At 42.0% G+C, this 27,072-nt stretch overlaps 1 protein-coding gene across 7 annotated transcripts in view; it reads right to left on the bottom strand.

Moving 5' to 3' along the window:
• HHAT (hedgehog acyltransferase) overlaps nt 1-27,072 on the bottom strand; it is a 658,603-nt gene that overhangs the window by 38,581 nt on the left and 592,950 nt on the right. For 3 of the 7 annotated variants that reach the window (XM_049858611.1, XM_049858610.1, XM_049858612.1), the window contains one exon: nt 7,612-7,935. The exons of the other annotated variants lie outside the window; for them this stretch is intronic. In XM_049858611.1, coding sequence (XP_049714568.1) covers nt 7,676-7,935 — 260 coding nt within the window. In that variant the 3' untranslated portion in view covers nt 7,612-7,675. Of the gene's footprint in view, nt 1-7,611; nt 7,936-27,072 lie in introns of those variants that run through there. 7 annotated transcript variants of the gene reach the window in all.

Genomic DNA, 27,072 nt, shown 5'->3' with positions numbered 1-27,072 from the left:
CGCCTGAGTTAGGCTGTGGGATACTGGAAGAATCAGGCTTATCCTTTACTAATATGGACACAGCCACAACTGTGTGACCCTGTTATGGGCTGAGACTCCATGGGGGTTCTGCCTGGATCCCTCGGGAGGAGATCCTTAGGAAGGGGGTGGCCACCCTTGGGGAGCTTCCCTGGCATTCCCAGCATGAATCACCTGCTGGGTCCTGTGCACACTTTCTAACTGGCACAAACCAACTGCCGTGAGTCAATTTCAACTCATAGCGACCCTACTGGACAGAGTAGAACTGCCCCCATAGGGTTTCCAAGGGTGTAATCTTTAGGAAGCAGACTGCCACATCTTTCTCTCACAGAGCGGCTGATGGGTTTGAACCACCGACCTTTCAGTTAGCAGCTGAGCACTTTAACCACTGTGGTACCACAGCTCCTAATGGACACAAACAGCAGTCTTTAATAAATCATGTTGTTCAGGGTCAGTTTCACATCCTGATGAAGCCACCTAGGCTGCATTTTCACCTTCCCCACTTCTGGTGCAAACTGGCAGGTAGCAGCTCACTGAAGCACTTACTGCCACAAAGTCAATTCATTTTGCGGGAATTTGAGGACGTGCGGAAACCAAGCTGGAGCTACTGTTTCTTCTTCTGACAGCACAGGAGGAAGGCAGTGCTGAGAAAATACGTTTTCTCTCTCTGGGGACAACTGGGTGGGGGACCTACTCTGTAGAAAACTGTCCCTTGCAGTTTGTGCCACAGCCTTAAATGTTGCCTTTGGGGCCGGAGGCTGCACAGCCAGAACATTCTCCCCCAGCTGTTTCTCTCCCTTCCCTGTGTTTTTAATTCAGCCTCTTTAGGACTGTTGTTCATCATTAATTCATTGTTAATTCACTATCACACTATATAACACTGAGGATGCTGCCCAGTGGGTGAGCTTATGAAAGCCACTTCCTTGAAACAAAGGGATGCCAGAGTGTGGGTTAGGCTCCCTGTCAGATAACACTGACAACTGCTCACCCACACCAGCATGTATGAAACACCTATTGTACGCCTCCTACTCTTCAGTCAGGCGCCTTGGTACTTGCCATGCACACAGTCTGCGTCTGAGGCCTGACAAGGGTGTGCCACTGAGGGCTGAGGGTGCTCTGGGCCACTGAGCCCATCACTTACACCTGTAAGTTCAGTGCCACAGATCCAAATATGCAGATGGCAAAAGGCTCAGGAAAACACATGGGCCAGAGACTGAATCCTCAAACGGCTAGAAGACTGGGATTAAGGGCTAACACTTGTAAGTTGAAATTTAATATGGATAAAAACAGAAGAACAGTTTTGTTTTGTTTGTTAACCCAACTACACAAATATGGGATGGCACAGGTCTAGGAACCATGTTATATGAGGCATGGTGAACAGACCTGGTGATGTTTATTCTGGAAACACAAAGACTCTAGAGAGGAGAAAATGGCTGCTTCTAAATGAGTAAGGTCTAGCCCGAGAAAGAGGGACTAGAGACCTGAGAGCACCCCAGAGGGCAGGGAGGAGGGAGGAGGTCCCAGGGAAACAGAGGAACACCTGCAGCTGGAGCCCTGTGGTGCTGGTCCAGGCTCAGGAGAGACTGGGCTTCCTGTTATTGGGGGAATGTGGTGCAGACAGTGAACGCACTTGGCTGCTAACTGGAAGGTTGGAGGTTCAAGTCCACCTAGAGTTGCCTCAGAAGAAAGGCCTGGCAATCTACTTTTGAAAACTTAGCCATTGAAAACCCTGTGGAACACAGTTCTACTATGACACACATGGGGTTGCCGTGAGTCAGAATTGACTCGATGGCAACTGGTGGGTAAACAGGTCAGGACAGCCAATGGGCCAGAACACAACACAGGAGATTCCTCCTTTGGGTGGGAAGTAGAGTCAGGTCTGACAGTCTATAAGTCTGTCTCTTTCTTCCCAGGTCCCTGGGACCTGGACGTGCATGGTAAAATGGCCAATGAGTAAATAAAGATGAGAATGGAAAAACAGAGATATGGGTTGTTGACTTTTGAGTTCTCATTTACAATACTGCCAAACCCTTCTTTCAGGTCACTAAAAACAAGTGTGGCAGGACCCCTGAACAAGAAGCCACACTCTATGTGGCCTCTACCTTCCAATTCTGAGGACAGAAGTCCACTGATGAAGGTACCCATAGTCTGGGCATCATCTGCACTTGGGGATGTGCCTGGGGGACAGGCCATTCATACCTAGGCTAACCAAGGGACGGCAGGGCAAGAAAGCCACCTCTCCCCTCCCCCCACAGTGAGCATTCCAGAGTGAATGAAAAGGAAGAGAAACAAAGCAGTGCCTAAACCATGTGAAATCTGAAAAGGTGATGTCAGCAGATGTGTCTGACATGTTTTCTTCCTAAAGTAGTTGTTAGATAAAAGACTCCAAATTACTTAACTTGAATTTCTGAGCAAAGAACAGAATGATATAACCAAGCTCTCAGCAGCAGCAGCAACAGTGGCAGCTCTTCCAGGAGACCTCAGAAGCAAGAGTGGGGCAATGGATGCCAGTTGCCACTTGGGAAGAGAAAGGAAATATTCCTGCCTGTCAGAGGTGGCTCTGTTCTCACCTCACTCTCCCACTTACTGTGTCTGCAAAAGTCTCTTTTGCTCATCTCCAGATAGAGGGATGGGAATGGTCTGCAAACTGGAGGTAGTGTGGAGATGTAAAGAAAACAGCTGCTCATCTGCACCATTTCCCAGTGGCTGCTTTCCTTCCGCATCCTCCCCTGCTCTGGTGGCCTGGTCAGAGCAGGCTGGCTGGGCCAGGGGTGCAGCCTGTGCTGTGGAACAGTTTCTCTCGGGAGTACTAAGCCCATGGGTCTGTCTCATTAGCGCTGACTTTCACCATCTGAGCTGCCTGTTGCCTTTATCAAAAGGAACATGACAGAAAGATGCACACAACAGCTCTGAGATGAATTCAGAAAAGTGTGGCTCCAGCATTTTGAAGGATTCTCTGGGAATATGCTCTTGACTGCTAACCAAAAGGTGGAAGAAAGGTCTGACAATTTACATCCAAAAAAACAGCCACTGAAAACCCTACGAAGCACAGTTCTAGTCTAACACACATGAGGTTGTGCCATGAGTCAGAATCGACTCAGCAACAGCTGGTACTGGTACTGAACATTTAGAAATGGTGCTTGGGGCACGCATCTCACCCTCTAGATCCTGGGGAGGGAGGGCATGGAACCAGGCAAGAGGAGCATCCAGCTTCAGGGGTTGCTCTGGCCACAGCAGTGACCACATCTCCCCTATGGCCAGCCAGCTTGACAGGGGTCAGCTGGCTCATCTGCTGGAAGCACAGAGCCTCTGGGTGGTCCTGAGCACTGGAAGGAGGCATCACAGGACAAGTGGCAGGGAGCTTGGGGCCTTTTGTGTCAAGGGAGCACCAGAACTGCCCTGGGATAGGACAAGCACTCTCATGTTCCTATTAGGAAGGGAAGAGGTGCACAAAAGACCCCACAGAGTTCTCCCTTCAAATCCACTCCCTGATGGCCAAGGGATAAGGGCAAACTGCCTCATTCCATAGCTGCTCTTCCTGGAAGTGGCCCACTCCCTCTGTGGGAACATAGCTATGGAGCCATGTGGGGACATGGGGCAGGCACAGCAGGCCTGGCCCTGGACAGTAGCCATGGTCACTCCTGCTGTCATCCCAGGCCACATGGAAAGCAAGTGGCATGTGCAGTCTGACAGAGAAAGCACATGCATATGAGCACGGACTTGAGTTAGGCTGATTAGTTCTGGTTACCACGTTTTACAACAGACACGGTCACACAGAAGCCACTTCATGGAGGGCCTAAAAGGGCTCCAGAATGTAGCATGCGGATAATGCAATGCTTAGCTTAGAAAAAGGCCATGAGGTCACATGGAAAGGGAATAAAACTTAATTCTATGTCATTTCAGAGGACAACTGGGGCCAACAGATAGAAGTTACAGGGGTGAATTTTAGCTTCTACCAAAAGGAGCCTACAATGCTTGGAGCCTCCAGAATTGACTCAAAGGCAACTAACAACAACAAAAAAGGAGTGAGCACCCAGGGTCCTATCACTGTCACTCTCAGGCAGAGTGTGGGCACCCCCTGCTGGGAAGGCTCCATTGCTGATGCTTGCCTCTGATGGGAAATGGGATGAGTTGATCTCTTCCAGGCCCCTTCCAAAACTAAAAGATCACAGTCCTATGAAATCCAAGTCCTCAAATCGTCTTCCTCCTTTCCCTCACCTGCCCCCCACCTCAGGAAAGGTCAGACTGAGACTAAAAAAAAAAGACCACTGCATGGGGGATGGGGCGGGCATCCTGTCTGTGCTGGGAACAAAAGCAGCATTCTAGCAAACAATGGAAATGTCAGAAAGAGCAAATTTTCAGTGATGTGCTTATGAGGCTATTACCTGACATGTAAAGTGACTCAGATATTTTTGGACTCGGGTTATAGAGAAAGACGTTTGTGTGCCTTAAAGACCACATGCTGGAGGAACACTGTGTTCCTCTTGGGCTCCCAGCTCTGGCTGAGGGCCCGAGGGTGAGTCTGCCTAGGACAGCAGTCAAGTGCAGCTGGTCGCTTGAGCCCAGGCTAGATGTGTCTCTCTGGAGGGTCCCTCTGGCTAACCCATTCACTCGGGGGGCCTGTATTCCCTGACCCTGTGTAACAAGCCTTTGCAGGAAACAAATGTTTAGCAGTTTGGAAAACATCAAAGACGTTTCCTTCCTCAACTGCCGGCTGCTCAGAGTCAAACGCCTTGTCCAATTTTCTCCAGGGGGCAGCAGAGGAGAAACAGATCAAAGGCAGCCTGGGTCTCCCAGGGGTGCTGGGAATTAATCAATGTTAGGTGGCCACTAATATGGCGTTAGCAACCTTCCCTGTCTCCTTGGTGCCTCCTGCTTGGCCAGCAGGCGTGGCAGGGAGGCTGAAGTCCTTTGGGAAACTTTTCCCGGCTGTGCGCTCTCTTCCTGGTAGTCTTTGCGTGGCTAATTGTTGGCCTCCAGGGAAGGGATCTCAGCTGCAGCAGTTTCTGGCTGGTTATGTTCGTGACCTGGGAGCACAATATTTACACTATGAACTCATTATAGAGTTTCCAGATGCTCCCTTGGTTGTGGGTCAGCTTGGGGCGTGGAACCAACCCTCACTATACTTTCTCTGATACTTCTAAAGTGACAGGGCAGTGTCACCCAGTGTTAGCTCTACCATCTGACTGGTGGCATCCATCTGGTTCTCCTTCCTAACTTACGCCTCAGCAGCTGGAGCTCGAGGCTGTGGCAGAGGGAGACTTGTGACAGCCTCCCTGTCCCATGCCCACTGGTAGCATCCTCAGATGGAGGCCTCAGCTAGGCTTTGGCCCCTTTCATATTGCAGACCACTCACTACCCATCTGTCGGAATATGGTGCTTACGGGTTGCTATGATGCTGGAATATATGCCACTGGCTGTTTCAAATACTGGCAGGGTCACCTATGGTAGACAGCGTTCAGTAGAGCTTCCAGACTAAGACAGACTAGGAAAAAAGGCCTAGGAATCTATTTCTGAAAATTAGCCAATGAAAACCCTATGGATCACAATGGAATAATGTTTGATATAGTGCAGGAAGATAAGCCCACTAGGTTGGAAGGCACTGCACGATGGCTGCAACCAAGGACTCAAACATACTAATGATCATGAAGATGGTGCAGGACCAGCTTTGTTATGTTGTACATAGGTTGCCAGGAGTTGGAGCCAACTTGAAGCTGACTAGTAACAACCTATTCCAGAGCCGCACATCTCCCCTTCCTAGGGGTCTGGTATGTTCTGGTATGTGTGCCATTTTGGGAAGATTTGGTTCTTTGGCTCCCTGTAAAGGCTGGAAATGATCTGATTGGAAGATAAACTATATCATCAGTGTGACTCTCATCATTCAACACTTATTGAGCTCCTACTACATATAGGGTACTGAGCTAAATGTTGGGATAGCAGAGAGCTTGAAAGGCTTACATGCAGTTAGGGAGACAGGAATTAGACATAAAAGAAAAGCCATAACCTCAGGGTGTATTATGTACTGAATTGTGTCCCTCCAAAAATGCTGAAGTCCTGACCCCTGCACTGGTGAGGTGAATGTGACCTTGTTTGGGGAAATTGGTTTTTTTCTTTGCATAATGTTATCTAATAACATTTAAGTTAACTAATTTAACTAACTAATGGTTAATAAATCATACCTGAGCAAAAAACTGGCTGCTCACTGTTTACAATAGCAAAAAACATGGAAGTAACCAAGGTGCCCATCGACGGATGAATGGATAAATAAATTATGGTATATTCACACAATGGAATACTACGAATTGATAAAGAACAGTGAGGAATCTGTGAAACATTTCATAACATGGAGGAACCTGGAAGGCATTATGCTGAGTGAAATTAGTCAGTTGCAAAAGCACAAATATTGTATAAGACCACTATTATAAGAACTTGAGAAATAGTTTAAACTGAGAAGAAAACATTCTTTTGAGAGGGGGGAGGGAAGGAGGATGGGAGAGGGGTGTTCACTAATTAGATAGTAGATAAGAACTACTTTAGGTGAAGGGAAAGACAGCACACAGTACAGGTCAGCACAATTGGACTACACCAAAAGCAAAGAAGTTTCCTGAATAAACTGAATGCTTCAAAGGCCAGAGTTGCAGGGGCAGAGGTCTGGGGGCCATGGTTTCAGGGGACATCTAAGTCAATTGGCATAATAAAATCTATTAACAAAACATTCTGCATCCTACTTTGAAGAGTGGCGTCTGGGGTTTTAAACGCTAGCAAACAGCCATCTAAGATGCATCAATTGGTCTCAACCCACCTGGATCAAAGGAGAATGAAGAACACCAAGGACACAAGGTGATTACAAGCCCAAGAGACAGAAAGGGCTGCATGAACCAGTGACTACAGCATCCTGAGACCAGAAGAACTAGATGGTGCCCAGCTATAACCGATGACTGCCCTGACAGGGAACACAACAGAGAGCCCCTGAGGGAGCAGGAGAGCAGTGGGTTGCAGACCCCAAATTCTCATAAGACCAGACTTAATGGTCTGACTGAGACTGGAAGGACCCCGGTGGTCATGGCTCCCAGACCTTCTGTTGGCCCAGGACAGGAACCATTCCCGAAGCCAACTCTTCAGACATGGATTGGACTGGACAATGGGTTGGAGAGGGATGCTGGTGAGGAGTGAGCTTCTTGGATAAGGTGGACACTTGAGACTATGTTGGCATCTCCTCCCTGGAGGGGAGATGAGAGGGTGCAGGGGGTTAGAAGCTGGCAAAAAGGACACGAAAAGAGAAAGTGGAGGGAGAGACCAGGCTGTCTCATTAGGGGGAGAGTAACTGGGAGTGTGTAGCAAGGTGTATATGGGTTTTTGTGTGAGAGACTGTCTTGATTTGTAAACTTTTACTTAAAGCACAATAAAATTATTAAAAAAAATACAAAAAACTGGCTGCTGTTGAGTTGATTCTGACTCATAGCCACTCTGTAGCACAGAAGTGCCCCATAGGGTTTCCAAGAAGCAGGTGGTGAATTTGAATTATCAACCATGTGGTTAGCAGCCAAGATCTTAACCACTGTGCCACCAGAGCTCCTCATCCTGGGGAAGAGTGGTCTGAATTCTAATCCCTCTGAGTGGAATCTTATAATAAAGAAGGACTGATACACACACACAGTCACACACAGGAGAAGACAGGTGACAGGCAGATGCATCCATAAGCAGCCAAGAATGCCAAGAATTGTCGACAACCACTAGAAGCTAGGAGAGAGGCTTGGACCAGTTCCTCTCTCAAAGGCCTCTGAAAGAACTTACTTGGCCAGCACCCTGATTTGGGCTTCCAGCCTCCAGAACTGTGAGAAAATAACCTTCTGTTCTTCAAAGCCACCCAAGTTGGTATTTTCTTATGGAGTCCTAGGAAACTAAGACACATGATACCTGATGTGAGGAATGAATGAGTGAGTCAGAATTTGACATCGGGCTTTTTTTTTTTTAATTGTGCTTTAGGTGAAAGTTTACAACTCAAGTTAGTATCTCATACAAAAATTTATACACACATTGTTACGTGACCCTAGTTGCTATCCCTACAATATCACCTCACATTCCTCCTTTTCACCCTGGATTTCCCATGTCCATTCAACCAGCTCCTGTCCTTTTCTGCCTTCTCATCTCGCCTCTGGACAAGAGCTGACCATTTGGTCTCATGTTACTATTTGAACTAAGAAGCACACTCTTCAAGAGTATCATTTTATGTCTTATAGTCCAGTCTATTCTCTATCTGAAGAGTTGGCTTCCAGAATGGTTTTAGTTCTGGGTTAACAGAGAGTCCAGAGGCCATGTCTTCTGGGGTTCCTCCAGTCTCAGGCAGACCATTAAGTCTGGTCTTCTTACTAGAATTTGAGTTCTACACCCCACTTTTCACCAGTTCCATCAGGGACTCTGTTGTGTTCCCTGTCAGAGCAGCCTTTGGTGGTAGCTGGGCACCATCTAATTCTTCTGGTCTCAGGCTGATGGAGTCTCTGATTTATGTGGCCCCTCCTGTATCTTGAGCTAATATTTTCCTTGTGTCTTTGGTATTCTTCATTCTCCTTTGCTCCAGGTGGGTTGGGACCAGTTGCTGTATCTTAGATGGACACTTGCTAGCTTTTAAGACCCCAGGCGCCACTCACCAAAGTGGGATGCAGAACATTTTCTTAAATTTTCATATGTCAATTCACCTACATGTTCCTTGAAACCATGGTCCCCAGACCCTCTCCCCTGCTACGATGTCCTTTGAAGTGTTTAGCTGTGTACAGAAAACTTCTTAGCTTTTGGTTTAGTCCAATGGTGCTGATTTTCCCTGTACTGTGTCTTGCTGTTCCCTTCACCTAAAATAATTCTTGTCGACTATCTAGTTAGTAAATTCTCTCCCTCCCTCCCCACCCTTGTAACCATCAAAGAATGTTTCTTTCTGTGTTTAAACCTTTTCTTGAGTTCTTATAATAGTGGTCTCCTCCAATATCTGTCCCTTTGTGACTGACTAGTTTCATTCAGCATAATGCCTTCCAGATTCATCCATGCTATGAGATATTTCATGGATTCATCGTTGTTCTTTATCGTGGCGTAGTATTCCATCCTGTGAATATACCATGATTTGTTTATCCATTTGTCTGTTGATGGGCACGTAGATGTTTCCATCTTTTTGCTGTTGTGAACACTGCTGCAATGAACATGGGTGTGCATATATCTATTGGTGTGATGGCTCTTATTTCTTTAGGAAATATAACAAGAAGTGGAAATGCTGCATCAGATGGTAGTTCTATTTCTAGCTTTTTAAGGAAGTGCCAAATCGATTTCCAAAGTGGTTGTACCATTTTATATTCCCACCAGTAGTGTATAAGTGTTCCAGTCTCTTGACAACCTCTCCAATATTTATTATTTTGTGGTTTTTGGATTAATGCTAGCCTTGTTGAGGTTTTTTCTGTTTTTTTTTTTTTTTGAGGTGAAATGGTACCACACTGTAGTTTTGATTTGCATTGCTCTAATGGCTGATGATTGTGAACATCTCCTCATCCCGAAAGTCTTCTTTGGTAAAATGTTCATATCTCTTGCCCATTTTTTAATTGGGTTATTTGTCTTTTTGTGGTTGAAGTTTTGCAGTATCTTAGAGATTAGACCCTGATTGGATATGTGGTAGCCAAAATTTTTTCCCCATTCTGTAGGTAGCCTTTTTACTCTTTTGGTGAAGTCTTTTGATGAGCTTAAGTGTTTGATTTTTAGGAGCTCCCAGTTGTCTAGTTTCTCTTCCAGTGTTTTTGCACTGTTAATAATGTTTTTATACTGTTTATCCCATATATTAGGGCTTCTAGTGCTGTCCCTATTTTTTCTTCCATGATCTTTATCATTTTAGATTTTATATTTAGGTCTTTGATCCATTTTGAGTTAGATTTTGTGCATGGTGTGAGGTATGCGTCTTTTTTCATTTTTTTTTGCAGATGGATATCCAGTTATGCCAGTACCGTTTGTTAAAGAGGCTGTCTTTTCCCCCATTTAGTGGGCTTTGGGCCTTTGTCAAATATCAGCTTCTCATAGGTGGATGAATTTATATCTGGATTCTCAATTCTGTTCCACTGGTCTTTGTATCTGTTGTAACCAGTACCAGATTGTTTTGACTACTGTGGTGGTATAATAGGTTCTAAAATCGGGTAGTGTGAGGCCTCCCACTTTGTTCTTCTTCAGTAATGCTTTACTTATCCATAGCTCCTTACCTTTCCATATGAAGTTGGTAAATTCTTTCTGCATCTCATTAAAAAATGTTGGAATTTGGATCGGGATTGCATTGTATCTGTAGATTGCTTTGGGTAGAATTGACGTTTTCACAATGTTGAGTCTTCCTATCCATGAGCAAGGTATGTTTTCTACTCATGTAGGTCTCTTTTGGTTTCTTGCAGTAGGGTCTTGTAATTTCGTTTGTAGAGGTATTTTACATCTCCGGTAAGATTTATTCCTAAGTATTTTACCTTCTTGGGGGATATTGTAAATGCTGTTGATCGGGTGATTTCCTCTTCGATGTTCTTTTTGTTGGTGTAGAGGAATCCAACTGATTTTTGTATGTTTATCTTGTATCCTGATACTCTGCTGAAATCTTCTATTAGTTCCAGTAGTTTTCTTGTGGATTCTTTGGGGTTTTCTGTATATAAGATCATATCATCTGCAATTAGGAATACTTTTACTTCTTTTTTGCCAATTTGGATGCCCTTTATTTCTTTTTCTAGCCTAATTGCTCTGGCCAGCACCACCAGCACAATGTTGAATAAGAGTGGTAATAAATGGCATCCTTGTCTGCTTCCCATTCTCGAGGGGAATGTTTTCAGACTCTCTCCATTTAGGATGATGCTGGCTGTTGGCTTTATATAAATGCCCTTTATTATGTTGAGGAATTTCCCTTCTATTCCAATTTTGCTGAGAGTTTTTATCACGCATCGGTGTTGGACTTTGTCAAATGCCTTTTCTGCATCAATTGATAAGATCATGTGGTTCTTGTCTTTTATTTATGTGATTACACTGATTGTTTTTCTAATGTTGAACAATCCCTGCATACATAGTATGAATCCCGATTGGTAGTGGAGAATTTTTTTTTTTTGATATGTTGTTGAATTCCATTGGCTAGAATTTTGTTGAAGATTTTTGCATCTATGTTCATGAGAGATATTGGTCTGCAATTTTCTTTCTTTTTTTTTTTTTTTTGGTGGTTTCTTTTCCTGGTTTTGGCATCAGGGTTATATTGGCTTCGTAGAAAGAGTTTGGGAATAGTCCATCCTTTTCTATGCTCTGAAATACCTTTAGTAGTAGCGGTGTTAACACTTCTCTGAATGTTTGGTAGAATTCTCCAGTAAAGCAGTCAGGGCCAGGGCTTTTTTTTTGTTGGGAGTTTTTAAACTGTGTTTTCAATCTCTTCTTTCATTATAGGTTTATTTAGTTGTTCTACCTCTGTGTTACCTCTGTGTTAGTTTAGGTAGGTAGTGTGTTTCTAGAAATATGTCCATTTCCTTTAGGTTTTCAAATTTGTTGGAGTACAATTTTTCATAGTATTCTGTTATGATTCTTTTAATTTCAGTTGGGTCTATTGTGATATCATCCATCTCATTTCTCATTCAGGTTATCTGCTTCCTCTCGGGTTTTTCTTTTGTCAGTTTGGCCAGTGGTCAATCAATTTTGTTGATCTTTTCAAAGAACCAGGTTTTGGTCTTGTTAACTCTTTTAATTGTTTTCATATTCTCTATTTCGTTTCATTCTGCTCTAATTTTTATTATTTCCTTTCTTCTGGTGCCTGAGGGTTTCTTTTGCTGCTCTCTTTTTACTTGTTAGAGTTGTAGGGTTAATGCTTTGATTTTGGCCCTTTCCTCTTTTTGGATGTGTGCATTTATTGCTATAAATTGACCTATGAGCACTGTTTTAGCTGTGTCCCAAAGGTTCTGGTAGGATGTGTTTTAATTCCCATTTGATTCTACGAATTTCTTTAATCCATCCTTGATTTCTCCTATAACCCTGTTGTTCTTGAGCAAGGTGTTGTTCAGTTTCCATGTATTTTTTCCCCTACTTTTTCTGTTATTGATTTCTACTTTCATGGCTTTATGGTCAGAAAAGAGGCTTTGTAATATTTTGATGTTTTGGATTCTGTTAAGGCTTGCTTTGTGCCCTAATATGTGGTCTATTCTGGAGAATGTTCCATATGCATTGGTAAAGAAAGTATATTTGGCTGGTGTTGGGTGGAGGGTTCTATGAAGTCAAATTGGTTGATTGTGTCATTGAGATCTTCCATGTCTTTATTGACCTCTCTGGATGTTCTGTCCTTCACTGAAAGTGGTGTGTTGAAGCCCCTACTATTATTGTGGAGCTATTTCTCTATTCAATGCTTTTAGAGTTTGTTTTATGTATTTTGGAGCCCTGTCGTTGGGTGTGTAAATATTTATTATGGTTTTGTCCCACTGGTGTATTGACCATTTAATCATTAGTGTCCTTCCTTATCCTTTGTGGTGGATTTTGCTTTAAAGTCTATTTTGTCAGAGATTAATATTACCACTCCTGCTCTTTTTTGATTGTTGTTTGCTTGATATGTTTTTTTCTACCTTTTGAGTTTTAATTTATTTGTGTGTTTAAGTCTAAGGTGTGTCTCTTACAGGCAGCATATAGATAGATCGTGCTTTTTTATTCTTTCTGAGAATCTATCAGTGCATTTAGTCCATTTACATTCAGCATAATTATTGATAGGATGAGTTTAGTGCTGTCATTTTGATGTTCGTGTATATGTGTGTGTTGCTGACATTTTCTTTGTTACACTTACTTTTCTATGCTGAGTTGTTTTTCTTTATGTATTTTCTTTTCATATTTTTCACTGTTATTGATTTTATATTTGCTGAGTCCTTATGTTTTTCATCTTGATGTGCAGGTTTGTTATTTTCCTTTGTAGTTACCTTAATATTTTTACCCCTATTTTTCTAAGTTTAAACCAATCTTTTATTTCTTTATATCGCCTTTACTTCATCTCCATATGAAAGATGTATGACTATATTTTCTAGCCCTATTTTTTGTTTTAATATTGTCATCTTTTACATATTGACATCTCTGTTTCCCTATTTTCAGTGTTTTAACTTTAATTTATTTTCATGACTTCCCTATCTGGGTTGATATCTGGTTGCTCTGTCCTGTGTTCTAGTCTTGGGTTATCCCCATCAGATATTATTGATTTTATAACCGAAGGACTCCCTTTAGCATTTCTTGTAATTTTGGTTTGGATTTTACAAATTCCCTAAACTTCTGTTTATCTGGAAATGCCCTAATTTTGCCATCATATTTGAGACATAGTTTTGCTGGATATGTAATTCTTGGCCGGCAGTTTTTTTTTTCCTTCAAGACTTTATATATGTCATCCCATTGTCTTCTTGGTGGCGTGGTTTCTGCTGAGTACTCAGAGCTTAGTCTTTTTGACTCTCCTTTGTAGGTGACTTTTCATTTATACCTAGCTGTTCTTAAAATTCAATCTTTATCTTTGGTTTTGGCAAGTCTGATTATAATGTGCCTTGGTAACTTTCTTTTGGGATCTACCTTGTATTGGGTTCCATGAGCATCTTGGATAGATATCTTCTCATCTTTCATGATATCAGGGAAATTTTCTGCCAACAAATCGTCAACAATTCTGTCTGTATTCTCTGTTACCCCCAACTGTTCTGGTACTTCAATCACTCGCAGGTTATTTTTCTTGATAGAGTCCCACATAATTCTTAGGGTTTCTTCATTTTTTTAAATTATTTTATCTGATTTTTCCTCAAATAAGTTGATGTCAAGTGTTTTATCTTCAATCTCACTAATTGTGATTTCCATTGCTTCAGTTCTGCTCCTATGATTTTCCATTGAGTTGTCTAATTCTGAAATTTTATCGTTAATCTTTTGGATTTCTGTTTGCTGTCTCTCTACAGATTCTTGCAGTCTGTTAAATTTGTCATTATGCTCTTGTATAACCTTCTTAAGTTCTTCTATTGCTTATTCTGTGTGTTCCTTGGCTTGTTCTGCATTTTGCCTGATCTCTTGAAGATTCCTGTATGTTAATCTTTTGAATTCTACCTCCAGTAATTCCAAGAATTTCTCTTCCTCCAAAGGTTTTTTGATTCTTTTTTTTTTTTTTTGGTGTCTTGCTGAAGCCATCATGGCCCACCTCTTTATGTGATTTGATATTGAGTCTTGTCTCCAAGCCATCAATAACTTACATATATTTATTTTATGTTTGCTCACTGTGTCCTAGCTTCTTCTTTTGTTTTGATATGTCTAAATAGGTTGGTCATGTGAGCTACTTTGATTATTGGCATCTTTGAAGCTCTCATGTCCTGTCTCCAGGTGGCTAGAGCTGTTATTAGTTATGTGTGCCCAGGAGTCCATTTACTTTTGGGTGGATTCAGATCTGGTGTCCAGGTTATCAGTCACTGAGTGTGTGATGCAGGCTCTCACCTACAATCCTAGACGGTCAGATGTGATTGGAGTAGGTACAGGTATCTGGCTGCAGTAGGAGGTTATGTGCTGTTCAAGGCAGGGGCTGATTACTGCCCGAGTGTCTGGGTGGAAGGCGTGTCCCTGTTCCCTAGAGCACCTAGGTAGGTGGGCATACACAGGTTTACTCAGGGGTGAAAGGCATTGTAAGTCCATGGACCCCTTAGGCCTGTGCCTAGGCAAAGGGGTGTGCCTGCCCTGAGTTCCCAGCTTAGGGGAACTGGCAGATTATCTTTTCCTCTTTGTTAATTTGTCCCCTCTCCAACGCCAGGAGAATGGCTAAGGACATGTGTAGGGTCCCACTTTCAGCCCGGGGAGCACAGAAATTGCTGAAGCAGACCAGGACCTAGAGCAGAGTAGGGAGGGGGTAGGTAAATGGGAGAGAGGTACTTCCCAAAAGTTTTTTTTTTTTTTTATCTGCACGGTATGTTAGATGCTTGTGCTTATCTTTCACTGACTGAATGTCGTTTCTCGCTGGTTCTAGAGGTTTGAGCAGACTGTCCGCCACATGGTCTCTCCCAATGTGGAAAATACATCCCGAGCGCCACTGCTTCCCTCACCACTCGCGCCAGCTGATCCAGTCTGCACGGTGCTGGTGCCAGCCAGGGCAGGTCTGGGAACTCCTCTTTGCTTCTGAACCATCTTTCCCTCCCCCTGCCACTTGGTCTGATTCCTCAACCTTGTCTTGATGTTCAGGACTCATATTTTTTCATATATAATTGATTCACTTGTTTCTTCAGGTTTTTGTTATAAGAAGGACCGCAGGAAGTGTCTGACTACTCCACCATTTTGGTCCCGCCCCATTAGGCTTTTTCTGTGTGCTGGACACTAGGTCAAGGGCTGGAGAAAATGGGTTGGAAAGGGCTTGCCCCTCAGAGAGGCATTAGTGGTACAGTGCCCAGAGCACTAAGGAGGTACGTGGCCAGGCTGGTAGGAAAGAACCCTGCATCACTGAGGACAGATAAGCACAGGGGGCTAAGAGATGTGGACTACCTTGATCCCAATCACCACCAGTGCGGGAGCTGAAGACCCAGCCCCTGCCAGCTATTACTCATGGCCACACACTTTCCAGTTCTTTCCATCCATGGACAAACTATTCCTCAACAGGAGGACTGCACTGGGGCTCTTGTCCATTTCACGTGCCCTCCAGCAAGACTTAGGATTTTTTTCTTGTTCAGGCACAAGAAGTCCACAGACTTTGTCTTTCACCCCTGCATGGATCCAGGTGGCCCCATTACAGCAGATAGGAACTGGCAGTTTTCTTATAAGGGCAAATCAGTTTGAGGTCTGACTGTTACCATTTCAGCTGTGTGGTGGAGAGGAAGGTTTTTGACATTTGATACTGCTCTGCCAATTAAACAGGGCCTTCACCTACCCACATCAGGGGGCTGATGACTGGTGGCTCCACCTATACCACCTAGCCACCCATGACAAGGGTTCAAGGATAAATGGAGCCTCCCAGTCCTTACAGTTAAAAGCCCTGGGTACCTATGGTATGGCTGCAGAGCCCACTCACCAGAGCACTCTAGAGAAGGAAGAAGCTCCCTCCCTACAGACACTTAAGGGAAGGTTGACAGGCCCCTGCTTTCCTCAGAGCGTGACCCCCCGTTACAACCAGAAACCTGTGCATACACCAATCACCACTGCTCCTCTAAGATAGTAGGTGAGAGCCTGCACCACACACTAGGTGACTGACTACCTGGACAACTGGGCTGAAGCTATACAAGATTAGTGAATGGACTCCTAGGCTCATACACCCAGTAACAGCTCTAGCCATCTGGTGACAGGACATTAGTCCTTCAAAGACTCCAGTAATCAAGTTAGCTCACTTTAATAGCCTATTCAGGTATATCAAAACAAAACAAAGTGAGAAGCTAGGACACAGTGAGCAGACATAAAATGAATTAATACAATAACTTATAGATGGCTCGGAGACAACAGCTGATATCAAATCACATAAAGGAGCAGACCATGATTGCTTCAACAAACACCCAAAACAAAGAATCAAGGAATCTTCCAGATGAAGATGTATTCCTGGAATTACCAGATATAGGATAAAAAAGATTAATATACAGGACTCTTAAGGACATCAGGAAGGATATCAGGCAAAACACAGAACAAGCCAAGGAGTACACAGATAAAGCAGTCAAGAAAATTAAGAAGATTATTCAAGAACATAATGAAAAATTTAATAGGCTGCAAGAATCCATAGAGAAACAGCAATCAGAAATTCAGAAGACTAACAATAAATTTCAGAATTAGACAACTCGGTAGAAAGTCAGTGGAGCAGAATTGAGGAAATGGAAGTAAGAATTAGCAAGACTAAAGATAAAACACTTGGCAACAATATATTTGAAGAAAAATCAGATAAAAGAATTAGAAAAAATGAAGAAACCTTAAGAATCATGTGGGATTCTCTCAAGAGAAATAACCTACAAGTGATTGGACTACCAGAACAGGGAGGGAAAACAGAAAATACAGAGAGAATTGTTGAAGATTTGTTGGCAGAAAACTTCCCTGATATCGTGAAAGATGAGAAGTTATCCATCCAAGATGCTCATCAAACTCCACATAAGGCAGATTTTAAAAGAAAGTCACCAAGACATATTATAATCAAACTTGCCAAAACCAAAGATAAAGAGAGAATTTTAAGAGCACCTAGGGATGAATGAAAAGTCACCTACAAAGGAGTGTCAATAAGAATAAACTTGGACTACTTGGCAGAAGCCATGCAGGCAAGAAGGCAATGGGATGACTTATATAAAGTATTAAATGAAAAAAATTGCCAGCCAAGAATCATATATCCAGCAAAACTCTCTCTCCAATATGAAGGCAAAATTCGGACATTTCCAGATAAACAGGAGTTTAGGGAATTTGCAAAAACCAAACCAAAACAACAAGAATACTAAATGGAATTCTCTGGTTAGAAAATCAATAATATCAGAAATCAATCTAACACTAGAACACAGGACAGAGCAACCAGTTATCAGCCCAGATAGGAAATCCCCAAAATAAATCAAGATAAAAAAACACTCAAAATGGGGAATCAGCCATGTAATCATGTAAAAGATGACAACATTAAATCAATAAAGAGGGACTAAAAAATACAGTCATAGATCTTTCATATGGAGAGGAAGTGAAGGTGATATAAAGAACTAAGAGTTAGACTTAGAAAAATAGGGGTAAATATTAAGGTAACCACAATGGAGACTAACAATCCTACATATCAAAATAAAATACAAGAAAAACATAAAGACTCAGCAAAAACAAAATCAACAACAATGAAAAAGAAGAACACACAATTTACAAAGAAAAACTACTCAGCACAAAAAATTAAGTAGAAGAAAGAAATTGTCAACAACACACAAGAAAAGACACCAAAATGACAGCACTAAACTTACACCTATCTATAATCACACTGAATGAAAATGGATTAATGCACCAATAAAGAGGCAGAGAGTGGCAGAATGGATAAAAAACATGATTCATCTATATGGTACCTACAAGAGACAAACCTTAGACTTAAAGATACAAACAAGCTAAAACTCAAAGGATGGAAAAAATATATCAAGCATACAACAATCAAAAAAAAGAAGTGGCAATAATAATTTCTGACAAAACAGACTTGAAACTTAAATTTACCACAAAGGATAAGGAAGGACACTATATAATGATTAAAGGGATAGTATACCAGGAGGATATTACCATATTAAATATTTATGCACCCAACGACAGGGCTTCAAGATACATAAAACAAACTCTAACAGCACTGAAAAGTGAGATAGACAGCTCCACAATAATAGAAAGAGACTTCAACACACCACTTTCAGTGAAAGACAGAACATCCAGAAAGCTCAGTAAAGATACGGATCTAAATGCCACAATCAACCATCTTGACCTCACAGACATATACAGAACACTCCACCCAACAGCAGCCAAATATACTTTCTTTTCCAACACACGTGGAACATTCTCTAGAAAAGACCACATACTAGTTCATAAAGCAAGCCTTAACAGAATCCAAAACATCAAAATATTACAAAATATCATCTCTGAAGATAAAGCCATAAAACTAGAAATCAATAAAAGAAAAAACAGGGAAAAGAATCAAACACATGGAAACTAAACAACACGTCACTCAAAAATGATTGGATTATAGAAGAAAATAAAGAGGGAATAAAGAAATTCATAGAATCCAATGAGAATGAAAACACTTCCTATCAGAACCTTTGAGACACAGGTAAAGCAGTGCTCAGAGGTCAATTTATAGCAATAAATGCACACATCCAAAAGGAAGAAAGGGCCGAAATCAAAGAATTATCACTATAACTTGATCAAATAGAGGAACAGAAGAAACCCTCAGGTGCCAGAAGAAAGCAAAAAATAAAAATTAGAGTAGAATTAAATGAAACAGAGAATACAAAAGCAATTGGAAGAGTTAACAAGACCAGAAACTGGTTCTTTGAAAAGATTAACAAAATTAATAAACCATTGCCCAAACTGACAGAAGAAAAACAGGAGATGAAGAAATAACCAGAATAAGAAATGAGATGGGCAATATCACAACACATCCAAATGAGATATAACAGAATACTGTGAACAACTGTACTCTAACAAATTTGAAAACCTAGAGGAAATGGACAAATTTCTCGAAACACACTACCTACCTAAACTAACACAAACAGAAGTAGAACAACTAAATAAACCCATAACAAAAGAAGAGATTGAAAAGGAAATTAAAAAAACTCTAAACAAACAAACAAAGAAAAACCCTGGGCTTGTCAGCTGCACTGGAGAATTCTATCAGACTTTCAGGGAAGAAAAATGAAATTTACAGACCAATATCTCATGAACATAGATGCAAACATCCTCAATAAAATTCTAGTCGATAGAATTCAACAACGTATCAAAAAAAATAATTCACCACGACCAAGTGGGGTTCATACCAGGTATGCAGGGATGGTTCAACATTAGAAAAACAATGTAATCCATCACATAAATAAAAGACAAGAACCACATGATCTTATCAATTGATGTGGAAAAGGCACTTGACAAAGTCCAACACCCATTCACGATAAAAGCTCTCAGGAAAATAGGAATAGGAATAGAAGGAAAAAAAAAGAAGGAAAATTCCTCAACATTATAAAGGTCATTTATACAAAGACAATAGCCAACATCATCCTAAATGGAGAGAGACTGAAAGCATTCCTCTTGAGAACGGGAACCAGACAAGGATGCCCTTTTTCACCACTCTTATTCAACATTGTGCTGGAGGTCGTAGCCAGAGCTATTAGGCTAGATAAAGAAATAAAGGGCATCAAAATTGGCAAAGAAGAAGTAAAGTACCTCTATTTTACTTGAGATGATCTTATACACAGAAAAACCTCAAGAATCCTCAAGGAAACTACTGAAACTAATAGAAGAGTCCAGCAGAGTATCAGGATACAAAATAATAATAAAAAAAAAAATCAGTTGGATGGATTCCTCTACACCAACAAAGAGAACGTCAAAGAGGAAATCACCAAATTACTACCATTCACAACAGCCCCTAAGAAGATAAAATACTTAGGAATAAATCTAACCAGAGACATAAAAGACCTGTACAAAGAAAACTGCAAGGCACTACTGTAAGAAACTAAAAGAGACCTACGCAAGTGGAAAAACATACATTGCTTGCAGATCCTAGAAAATAAAACCCTTTACATGAACAGATATATGCACACCCATGTTCATTGCAGCATTGTTTACAATAGCAAAAAGATGGAAGCAACGAAGGTGCCCATCAGCAGATGGATGGGTAAATAAATTATGGCATATTCACACATGGAATACTACACAACAATTAAGAACAATGATGAATCTGTGAAACATTTCATAACATGGACAATTTGGAAGGCATTATGCTAAGTGAAATTAGTCAGTTGCAAAAGGACAAATATATGAGACCACTATTATAAGAACTCTAGATAAAGTTTAAATGCAGAAGAAAATATTCTTTGATGGTTATGAGGGTGGGGAGGGAGGGAGAGGGATATTCACTAACTAGATAGGCATAAATTTTTTTAGGTGAAGGGAAGGGCAACACACAACACAGGGATAGTCAGTACAACTGGACTAAACCAAAAACAAAGAAGTTTCCTGAATACAATCAAACACTTCGAAGGCCAGAAAGCAGGGTCGGGGGTCTGGGGACCACGGTTTCAGGGGACATCTAGGTCAACTGGCATAACAAAATGTATTAAGAAAACTTTCTGCATCCTGCTTCGGTGAGAGGCGTCTGGGGTCTTAAATGCTAGAAAGTGGCCATCTAAGACGCATCAAGTGGTCTCAACATACCTGGAGCAAAGGAGAATGAAGAACACCAAAGACATATAGCAAAGATGAGCCCAAGAGACAGAAAAGGCCACACAAACCAGAGACTCCATCAGCCTGAGACTGGAAGAACTAGATGGTGCCTGGTTACCATGGATCACTGCCCTGACAGGGAACACAACAGAGAATCCCTGATGGAGTAGGAGAACAGTGGGATGCAGATCTCACATTCTCATAAAAAGACGAGGCTTAATGGTCTGACTGAGAGTGGAGGGACCTTGTTAGCCTGAGATTGGAACCATTCCCGAAGCCAACTCTACAGACAGGGATTGGCCTGGACTATAAGGTAGACAATGATACTGGTGAGGAGTGAGCATCTTGGCTCAAGTAGACACTTGAGACTATGTGGGCAACTCCTGTCTGGTGGTGAGATAATAAGGAAGAGGGGGACAGGAACTGGTTGAATGGACACAGGGCATTCAGGGTAGAGAGGAGGAATGCCCTGTCTCATTAAGAGGAGAGCAGCAGCTAGGAGTACACAGCAAGGTGTGTATAACTTTTTGTTTGACAGACTGACTTGATTTGTAAACTTTCACCTAAAGCACAATTAAAAAAAAGAAAGCAAAACTCTTAAAGCAGAAAAAAAAAAGGATTTTTTTCTTCAAAATTTTTATCTATTTATTTTCTGACCAGGTGACACACAATATAAAATTCAAGACATACCAAACAGTAAAGAGGAAAAATATGTCTACCCCCAACTTCCAAGTCCAATCCACCTAATTCCTCTCTCTAGAGTCACCTAGTTCTCCCAGCTTCTTGTTTACGCAACCAGAGACATTCTATGCACATAGAGGATAACTATATACAGGTGGTTCTCATTATTCATGGATTCTTTGCTTGTGAATTCAGTTACTAAAATTTATTTGCAACCCCAAAATTTACAGCATTTTTGCAGTCATTTGTGGATACATGCATGCACAGAGTAGCAAAAAATCTGAGTTGTTCAACATGCGCGTTCCCAGCTAAGGTCACACAGCTTCACATGGGCTGGCTGGTTATTCGCTAATTCAGTGTTTTCAGCAGCTTTATAGAACATACCTACCAAGAATTATGAGAATATATATCTATTTCTGCATACACACATATGAATATGTATTTTTAATTTTTTTGCCATTTATGTAGCATTTAATGAAATGACGCTAGCTAGCTGACCAGGAGTTTATAGGGTGCAGCTAAGTGATACAAATCCATTCTGATCTCTTAACCAGTTGCCATAAAGTCAATTCTGACTTTATATGGAACTTTTTTTTTTTTATGGAACAATCCCAGAGATATACAACCTTTTAAAAAATAAGGAAATGAACAATATATGTGGTACACTACCATCTGTGTTCAAAAACAATATATATTTCAGAAAAAGTTAAAAAAAAATCATTTAGCTCTGGTGGCGCAGTGGTTAAATTTTTTTTTTTTCCTGAAATACATACTGATTTTAAACACAAATGGGTAGTATGCTACATATACTGTTCATTTGTTCATTATTTTAAAGGTTATATTCTCAGGGGTTATTTGATATTAGTACATATAAAGTTGCTTCGTTCTTTCTTAATGGTTGTGAAAAATTTTGCTGAGTGGGTACACCCAAAAAAACCCATAGTTTATTTACCTGGTCCCCTCTGATGTACATTGCTCATTCCAATCTTTTGCTGTTACAAACAATGCTGCAATAGCTATCTCCGCATATATTTCACTTCACACATGTGAAAGTACATCTGAGAGACCTAGGTCAGCTCTGACAGACACCGTCAAATCCCTCTCTAGAGGTGTGACCTCTAGCTACAGATTCTCCTTATGTTCTACAGAGTCCCTGTGTCATGGATTGAATTGTGTCCTCCAAAAAATATGTGTTGTAACTGCTACCCCTGTAGTAGTTATAATCCCATTTGAGAATGGGTTTTCTTTGTTACGTTAATGAGACAGTGTAGGGGCTGTCTTCAATCAATCTCTTTTGAGATATAAAAGAGACTAAACAAGCAAGCAAAAGAGCAGAGATGGAGGAAGAGAGATGCCAAGCCATATGAAAATAACCAAGGGACCAAGGAACAAGGACCTCCCTCCAGAGCTGACAGAGAGAGAAAGTCTTCCTCCTGAGCCGGCACTCTAAATTTGTACTTCTAGCCTCCTAAACCGTGAGGAAATAAGTTTCTGTTCGCTAAAGCCATCCACATGTGGTATTTCTGTTATAGCTATTGTTGTTATGTGCCGTCGAGTCGATTCTGACTCATAGTGACCCTATGCACAACAGAACGAAACACTGCCCAGTCCTGCGCCATCCTTACAATCGTTGTTATGCTTGAGCTCATTGTTGCAGCCACTGTGTCAATCCAACTCATTGAGAGTCTTCCTCTTTTCTGCCGACCCTGTACTCTGCCAAGCATGATGTCCTTCTCCAGGGACTCATCCCTCCTGACAACATGTCCAAAGTATGTAAGACACAGTTTTGCCATCCTTGCCTCTAAGGAGCATTCTGGCCACACTTCTTCCAAGACAGATTTGTTCGTTCTTTTGGCAGTCCATGGTATATACAATATTCTTCGCCAACACCACAATTCAAAGGCGTCAACAATTCTTCGGTCTTCCTTGTTCATTGTCCAGCTTTCACATGCATATAACGTGACTGAAAATACCATGGCTTGGGTCAGGCACACCTTAGTCTTCAGGGTGACATCTTTGCTCTTCAACACTTTGAAGAGGTCCTTTGCAACAGATTTGCCCAATGCAATGCATCTTTTGATTTCTTGACTGCTGCTTCCATGGCTGTTGATTGTGGATCCAAGTAAAATGAAATCCTTGACAACTTCAGTCTTTTCTCTGTTTATCATGATGTTGCTCATTGGCCCAGTTGTGAGCATTTTTGTTTTCTTTATTTTGAGGTGTAATCCATACTGAAGGCTGTGGTCTTTGATATTCATTAGTAAGTGCTTCAAGTCCTCTTCACTTTCAGCAAGCAAGGTTGTGTCATCTGCATAATGCAGGTTGTTAATGAGTGTTCCTCCAATCCTGATGCCCCGTTCTTCTTCATGTAGTCCAGCTTCTCATATTATTTGCTCAGCATACAGATTAAATAGGTATGGTGAAAGAATACAACCCTGCCACACACCTTTCCTGACTTTAAACCAATCAGTATCCCCTTGTTCTGTTCGAACAACTGCCTCTTGATCTATGTAAAGGTTCCTCATGAGCACAATTAAGTGTTCTGGAATTCCCATTCTTCACAGTGTTATCCATAATTTGTTATGATCCACACAGTTGAATGCCTTTGCATAGTCAATAAAACATGGTAAACATCCTTCTGGTATTCTCTGCTTTAGCAGCACTAGATAACTAAGACACTCTGCAAACACTGAATTAGCAAATACTCCTGTCAGAATTTACAAGGCTCAACTTTTTGATCTATGCCAATCTGGAATCCTATCTTGTTATAATTTCAATTCACACTTCTCTTATTAAAGAGTGAGGTTAGGCATGCTTTTGGTTGTTCCGGAGCCATTTGCATTTCTTTTTCTGTAACTGTCTATTCACATCCTTTTCTCATTTTTCTGTCAGACTGTTGCTCTTCTCTTACAGATTTATAGGAGTGAGAGTTATTACTATGTCCAGTCTGCAGGGTGTTCTGTAATCATCAGCAGGAGAGTGTGTGGCTGGCCATAGGCAAGGGCAGGCCTGGAGCAGTCCAGGATAGCCAGTTGCCTGGAGATCTCCTGGGGCTCACATGCTGGGCTCTGGGCTCAAAAGCCACAGTGGTTTTACCCTTCATGGCTGTTCAGGTTTTCATTGTTTCTGAATCTTTATTAAGTAAGGAAATAAAAAAATACTTCCTCGCTACTGGCCTCATAATCTCAGCAAGGAGTTGGTAGTGAGCCAGACAGGAAGGCTGTCTTACTTTGTTCCTTTTCAACCTATATGACCCTTCAGCTCAAGAGCTAGGGGTAAGGGTTTCTTTGTTTTGATTTTACCTGCCTGCCTTCCTTCCTCACTCCCTTCATTTCCTCCCCTCCCCTTCTCTCTCTTGTCCTTTCCTCTCTTCCACCTGTCTATCCCAACCACCCACCCATATAATATTGATTTCTAGGGCAGGCAAGGCTCTTCTCCCTAAGCCTTCTCTCATGAAAATCTCATGGTGTGGTTGTGCTGATATGCATCTGGCTTCTGTTCCAATTATTTCTCAAACTTTTCCTGTTAGCCTCAGTCTCTCCTCAAATCTATCTCTCCAGCTCTTTTCCACTCTTCCTTCAGTTCCCAGCCATTCATGCTAGATAAAAGCAAGGATTATGCTCATTAGTCTCAGCAACACCATTTAGTGGGCCTCTTAGAAACAATTAATGTGCTCAGCTGCTAATAGAAAGGTTGGCAGTTCTAGTTGACCCAGGGGCACCTTGGAAGAACAGCCTGGTGACCTACTTTCCCTCCAAAAATCAGCCATTGACAACCCTATGGAGCACAGTTCTACTCTGACACACGTGGGGTTGCTATGAGTAAGAGTCAACTCAATGGTAACTGGTTTTCTCAGGGCCAGTCCTCAGGACTGCACTGGGCCCCCCAACTCCAGCTCCATCAGCCCCTGCTCTGGGGTTCCCTTACTGGTAACCAAGACCGGGCCCTGAGCCCAGCAAGGGCAAGTCCAAGATGCTTGCTTTATTAACTCTGAGGCCTAGGTATTTCATGCTCCTCTCTGGGATATTATAGGCCCTATCACTAAGCTTGTTTGCTCCACAATTCTGAGTAATCCCTGTTGGAATATAGGAGAAGGGGAAGAATACAATCTGTCCCTGTTTTCAGTCCTTGTCAGGGTCCCTCCAGCAGCTGAAGGCAGTGGTGGCTCCAGTCTTAGTCATCGTTTGAAACTCAATATCAGCAGCCCCTACCTCCCTTGTGGTCTGAGAATGAGCCGTGCAGCAACCCCTCCTCAGAGGTTCAAGCACAAGCTGTGGGGTCCCTCAGAGGGCCTAGCACCAGCCACTGAAGGCCTCTTCTATGAGCTCTGAAGTTCTAGAGACTTGACCTCTTCCTTTGTGTTGCCACAGACTTAGGAGTAGCAACTGCTTTCTTTAATAACTACTTATGGTGGAACAGAATTACCTCAGTATCCATTTTTACCCTTTCAGCCCTGTAATAGTTGTGTACTTCCCTGTATCCAACCCCTTCTGTTTGAAATACCTAGAATGGTTTCTGTATCCCTGACTGGACCCGTGATGACACACCTTCCAAATCTCACTTACAGACCATAGCCTGATAAGTTCCCTCTGTGGTGGTAGTAGTTAATAAGCATTGGCCTGCTAACCAAAAGGTCAGCAGTTCAAATCCACCAACTGCTCCTTGGAAGCCCTATAGGGCAGTCATACTCTGTCCTCTAGGGTTTCTATGAGTTGGAATTGACTCAAGGGCAACAAGTGTTTTTTTTTTTTTTGGGTGGTGGTGGGAAGCATCAGGGATGGCTTTACAGTGGAGGTGATAATTATGCTGAGTTTGCACAGATGACTGGAGGAGTTTACCATGCACAAAGGAGGGATCCAGGTCTCTGGGGGTTTGACTTTCACAGAGAATCAACTGGAAAAGTTATCATCGTAGTGTTCGCTTCCTCCCATGATCAGAGTCAATACCTGTCAGTTACCCCTGGCTCAATCCTGAGCTGAGTTCTCTCTCTCCCAAACGGTTTGCACTTGACTACTGACCTAAAGGCTGATGGTTCAAAACCACCCAGAGGAACTGCAGAAGAAAGACCTGGCAATCTGCTTCCATAAAGATTACAGCCAAGAACATCCCATGAAGTAGTTCTACTCCATAACACATGGGGTCACCATGAGTCAGAATCAGGTCAATGTCAACAAGTTTGGCCGTCTTTTTTTTTCTAGTATGACATTTAATCAGTAAAATTTCATGTCGCTGATGATCTCCTTTTTTCCTCTCTGAATTTATAATATATATACGATCACACGCACATATACACATATATGATCATACACACATATATGATCATACACACACACACAAATATATATACAGAGCTCTGACGGCACAATGGTTAAGAACTTGGCTGCTAATCAAAAGGCTGGCAGTTTGGACCCACCCAGCAACCCACTAGGAAGAAAGACCTGGCAATCTGCTTCTGTAAAAATTACAGTCTACAAAACCTTATGGGGTAGTTCTATTCTGTCACGGTGGGGTCACTGTAAGTCAGAACTG

This window comes from Elephas maximus, chromosome 18 (assembly GCF_024166365.1).
Source record: "Elephas maximus indicus isolate mEleMax1 chromosome 18, mEleMax1 primary haplotype, whole genome shotgun sequence".
In the NCBI taxonomy this organism is placed as follows: Eukaryota; Metazoa; Chordata; class Mammalia; order Proboscidea; family Elephantidae; genus Elephas; species Elephas maximus.
The sequence above is the reverse complement of the archived record's forward strand: the minus strand, read 5'-3'. Positions and strand labels throughout refer to the sequence as shown.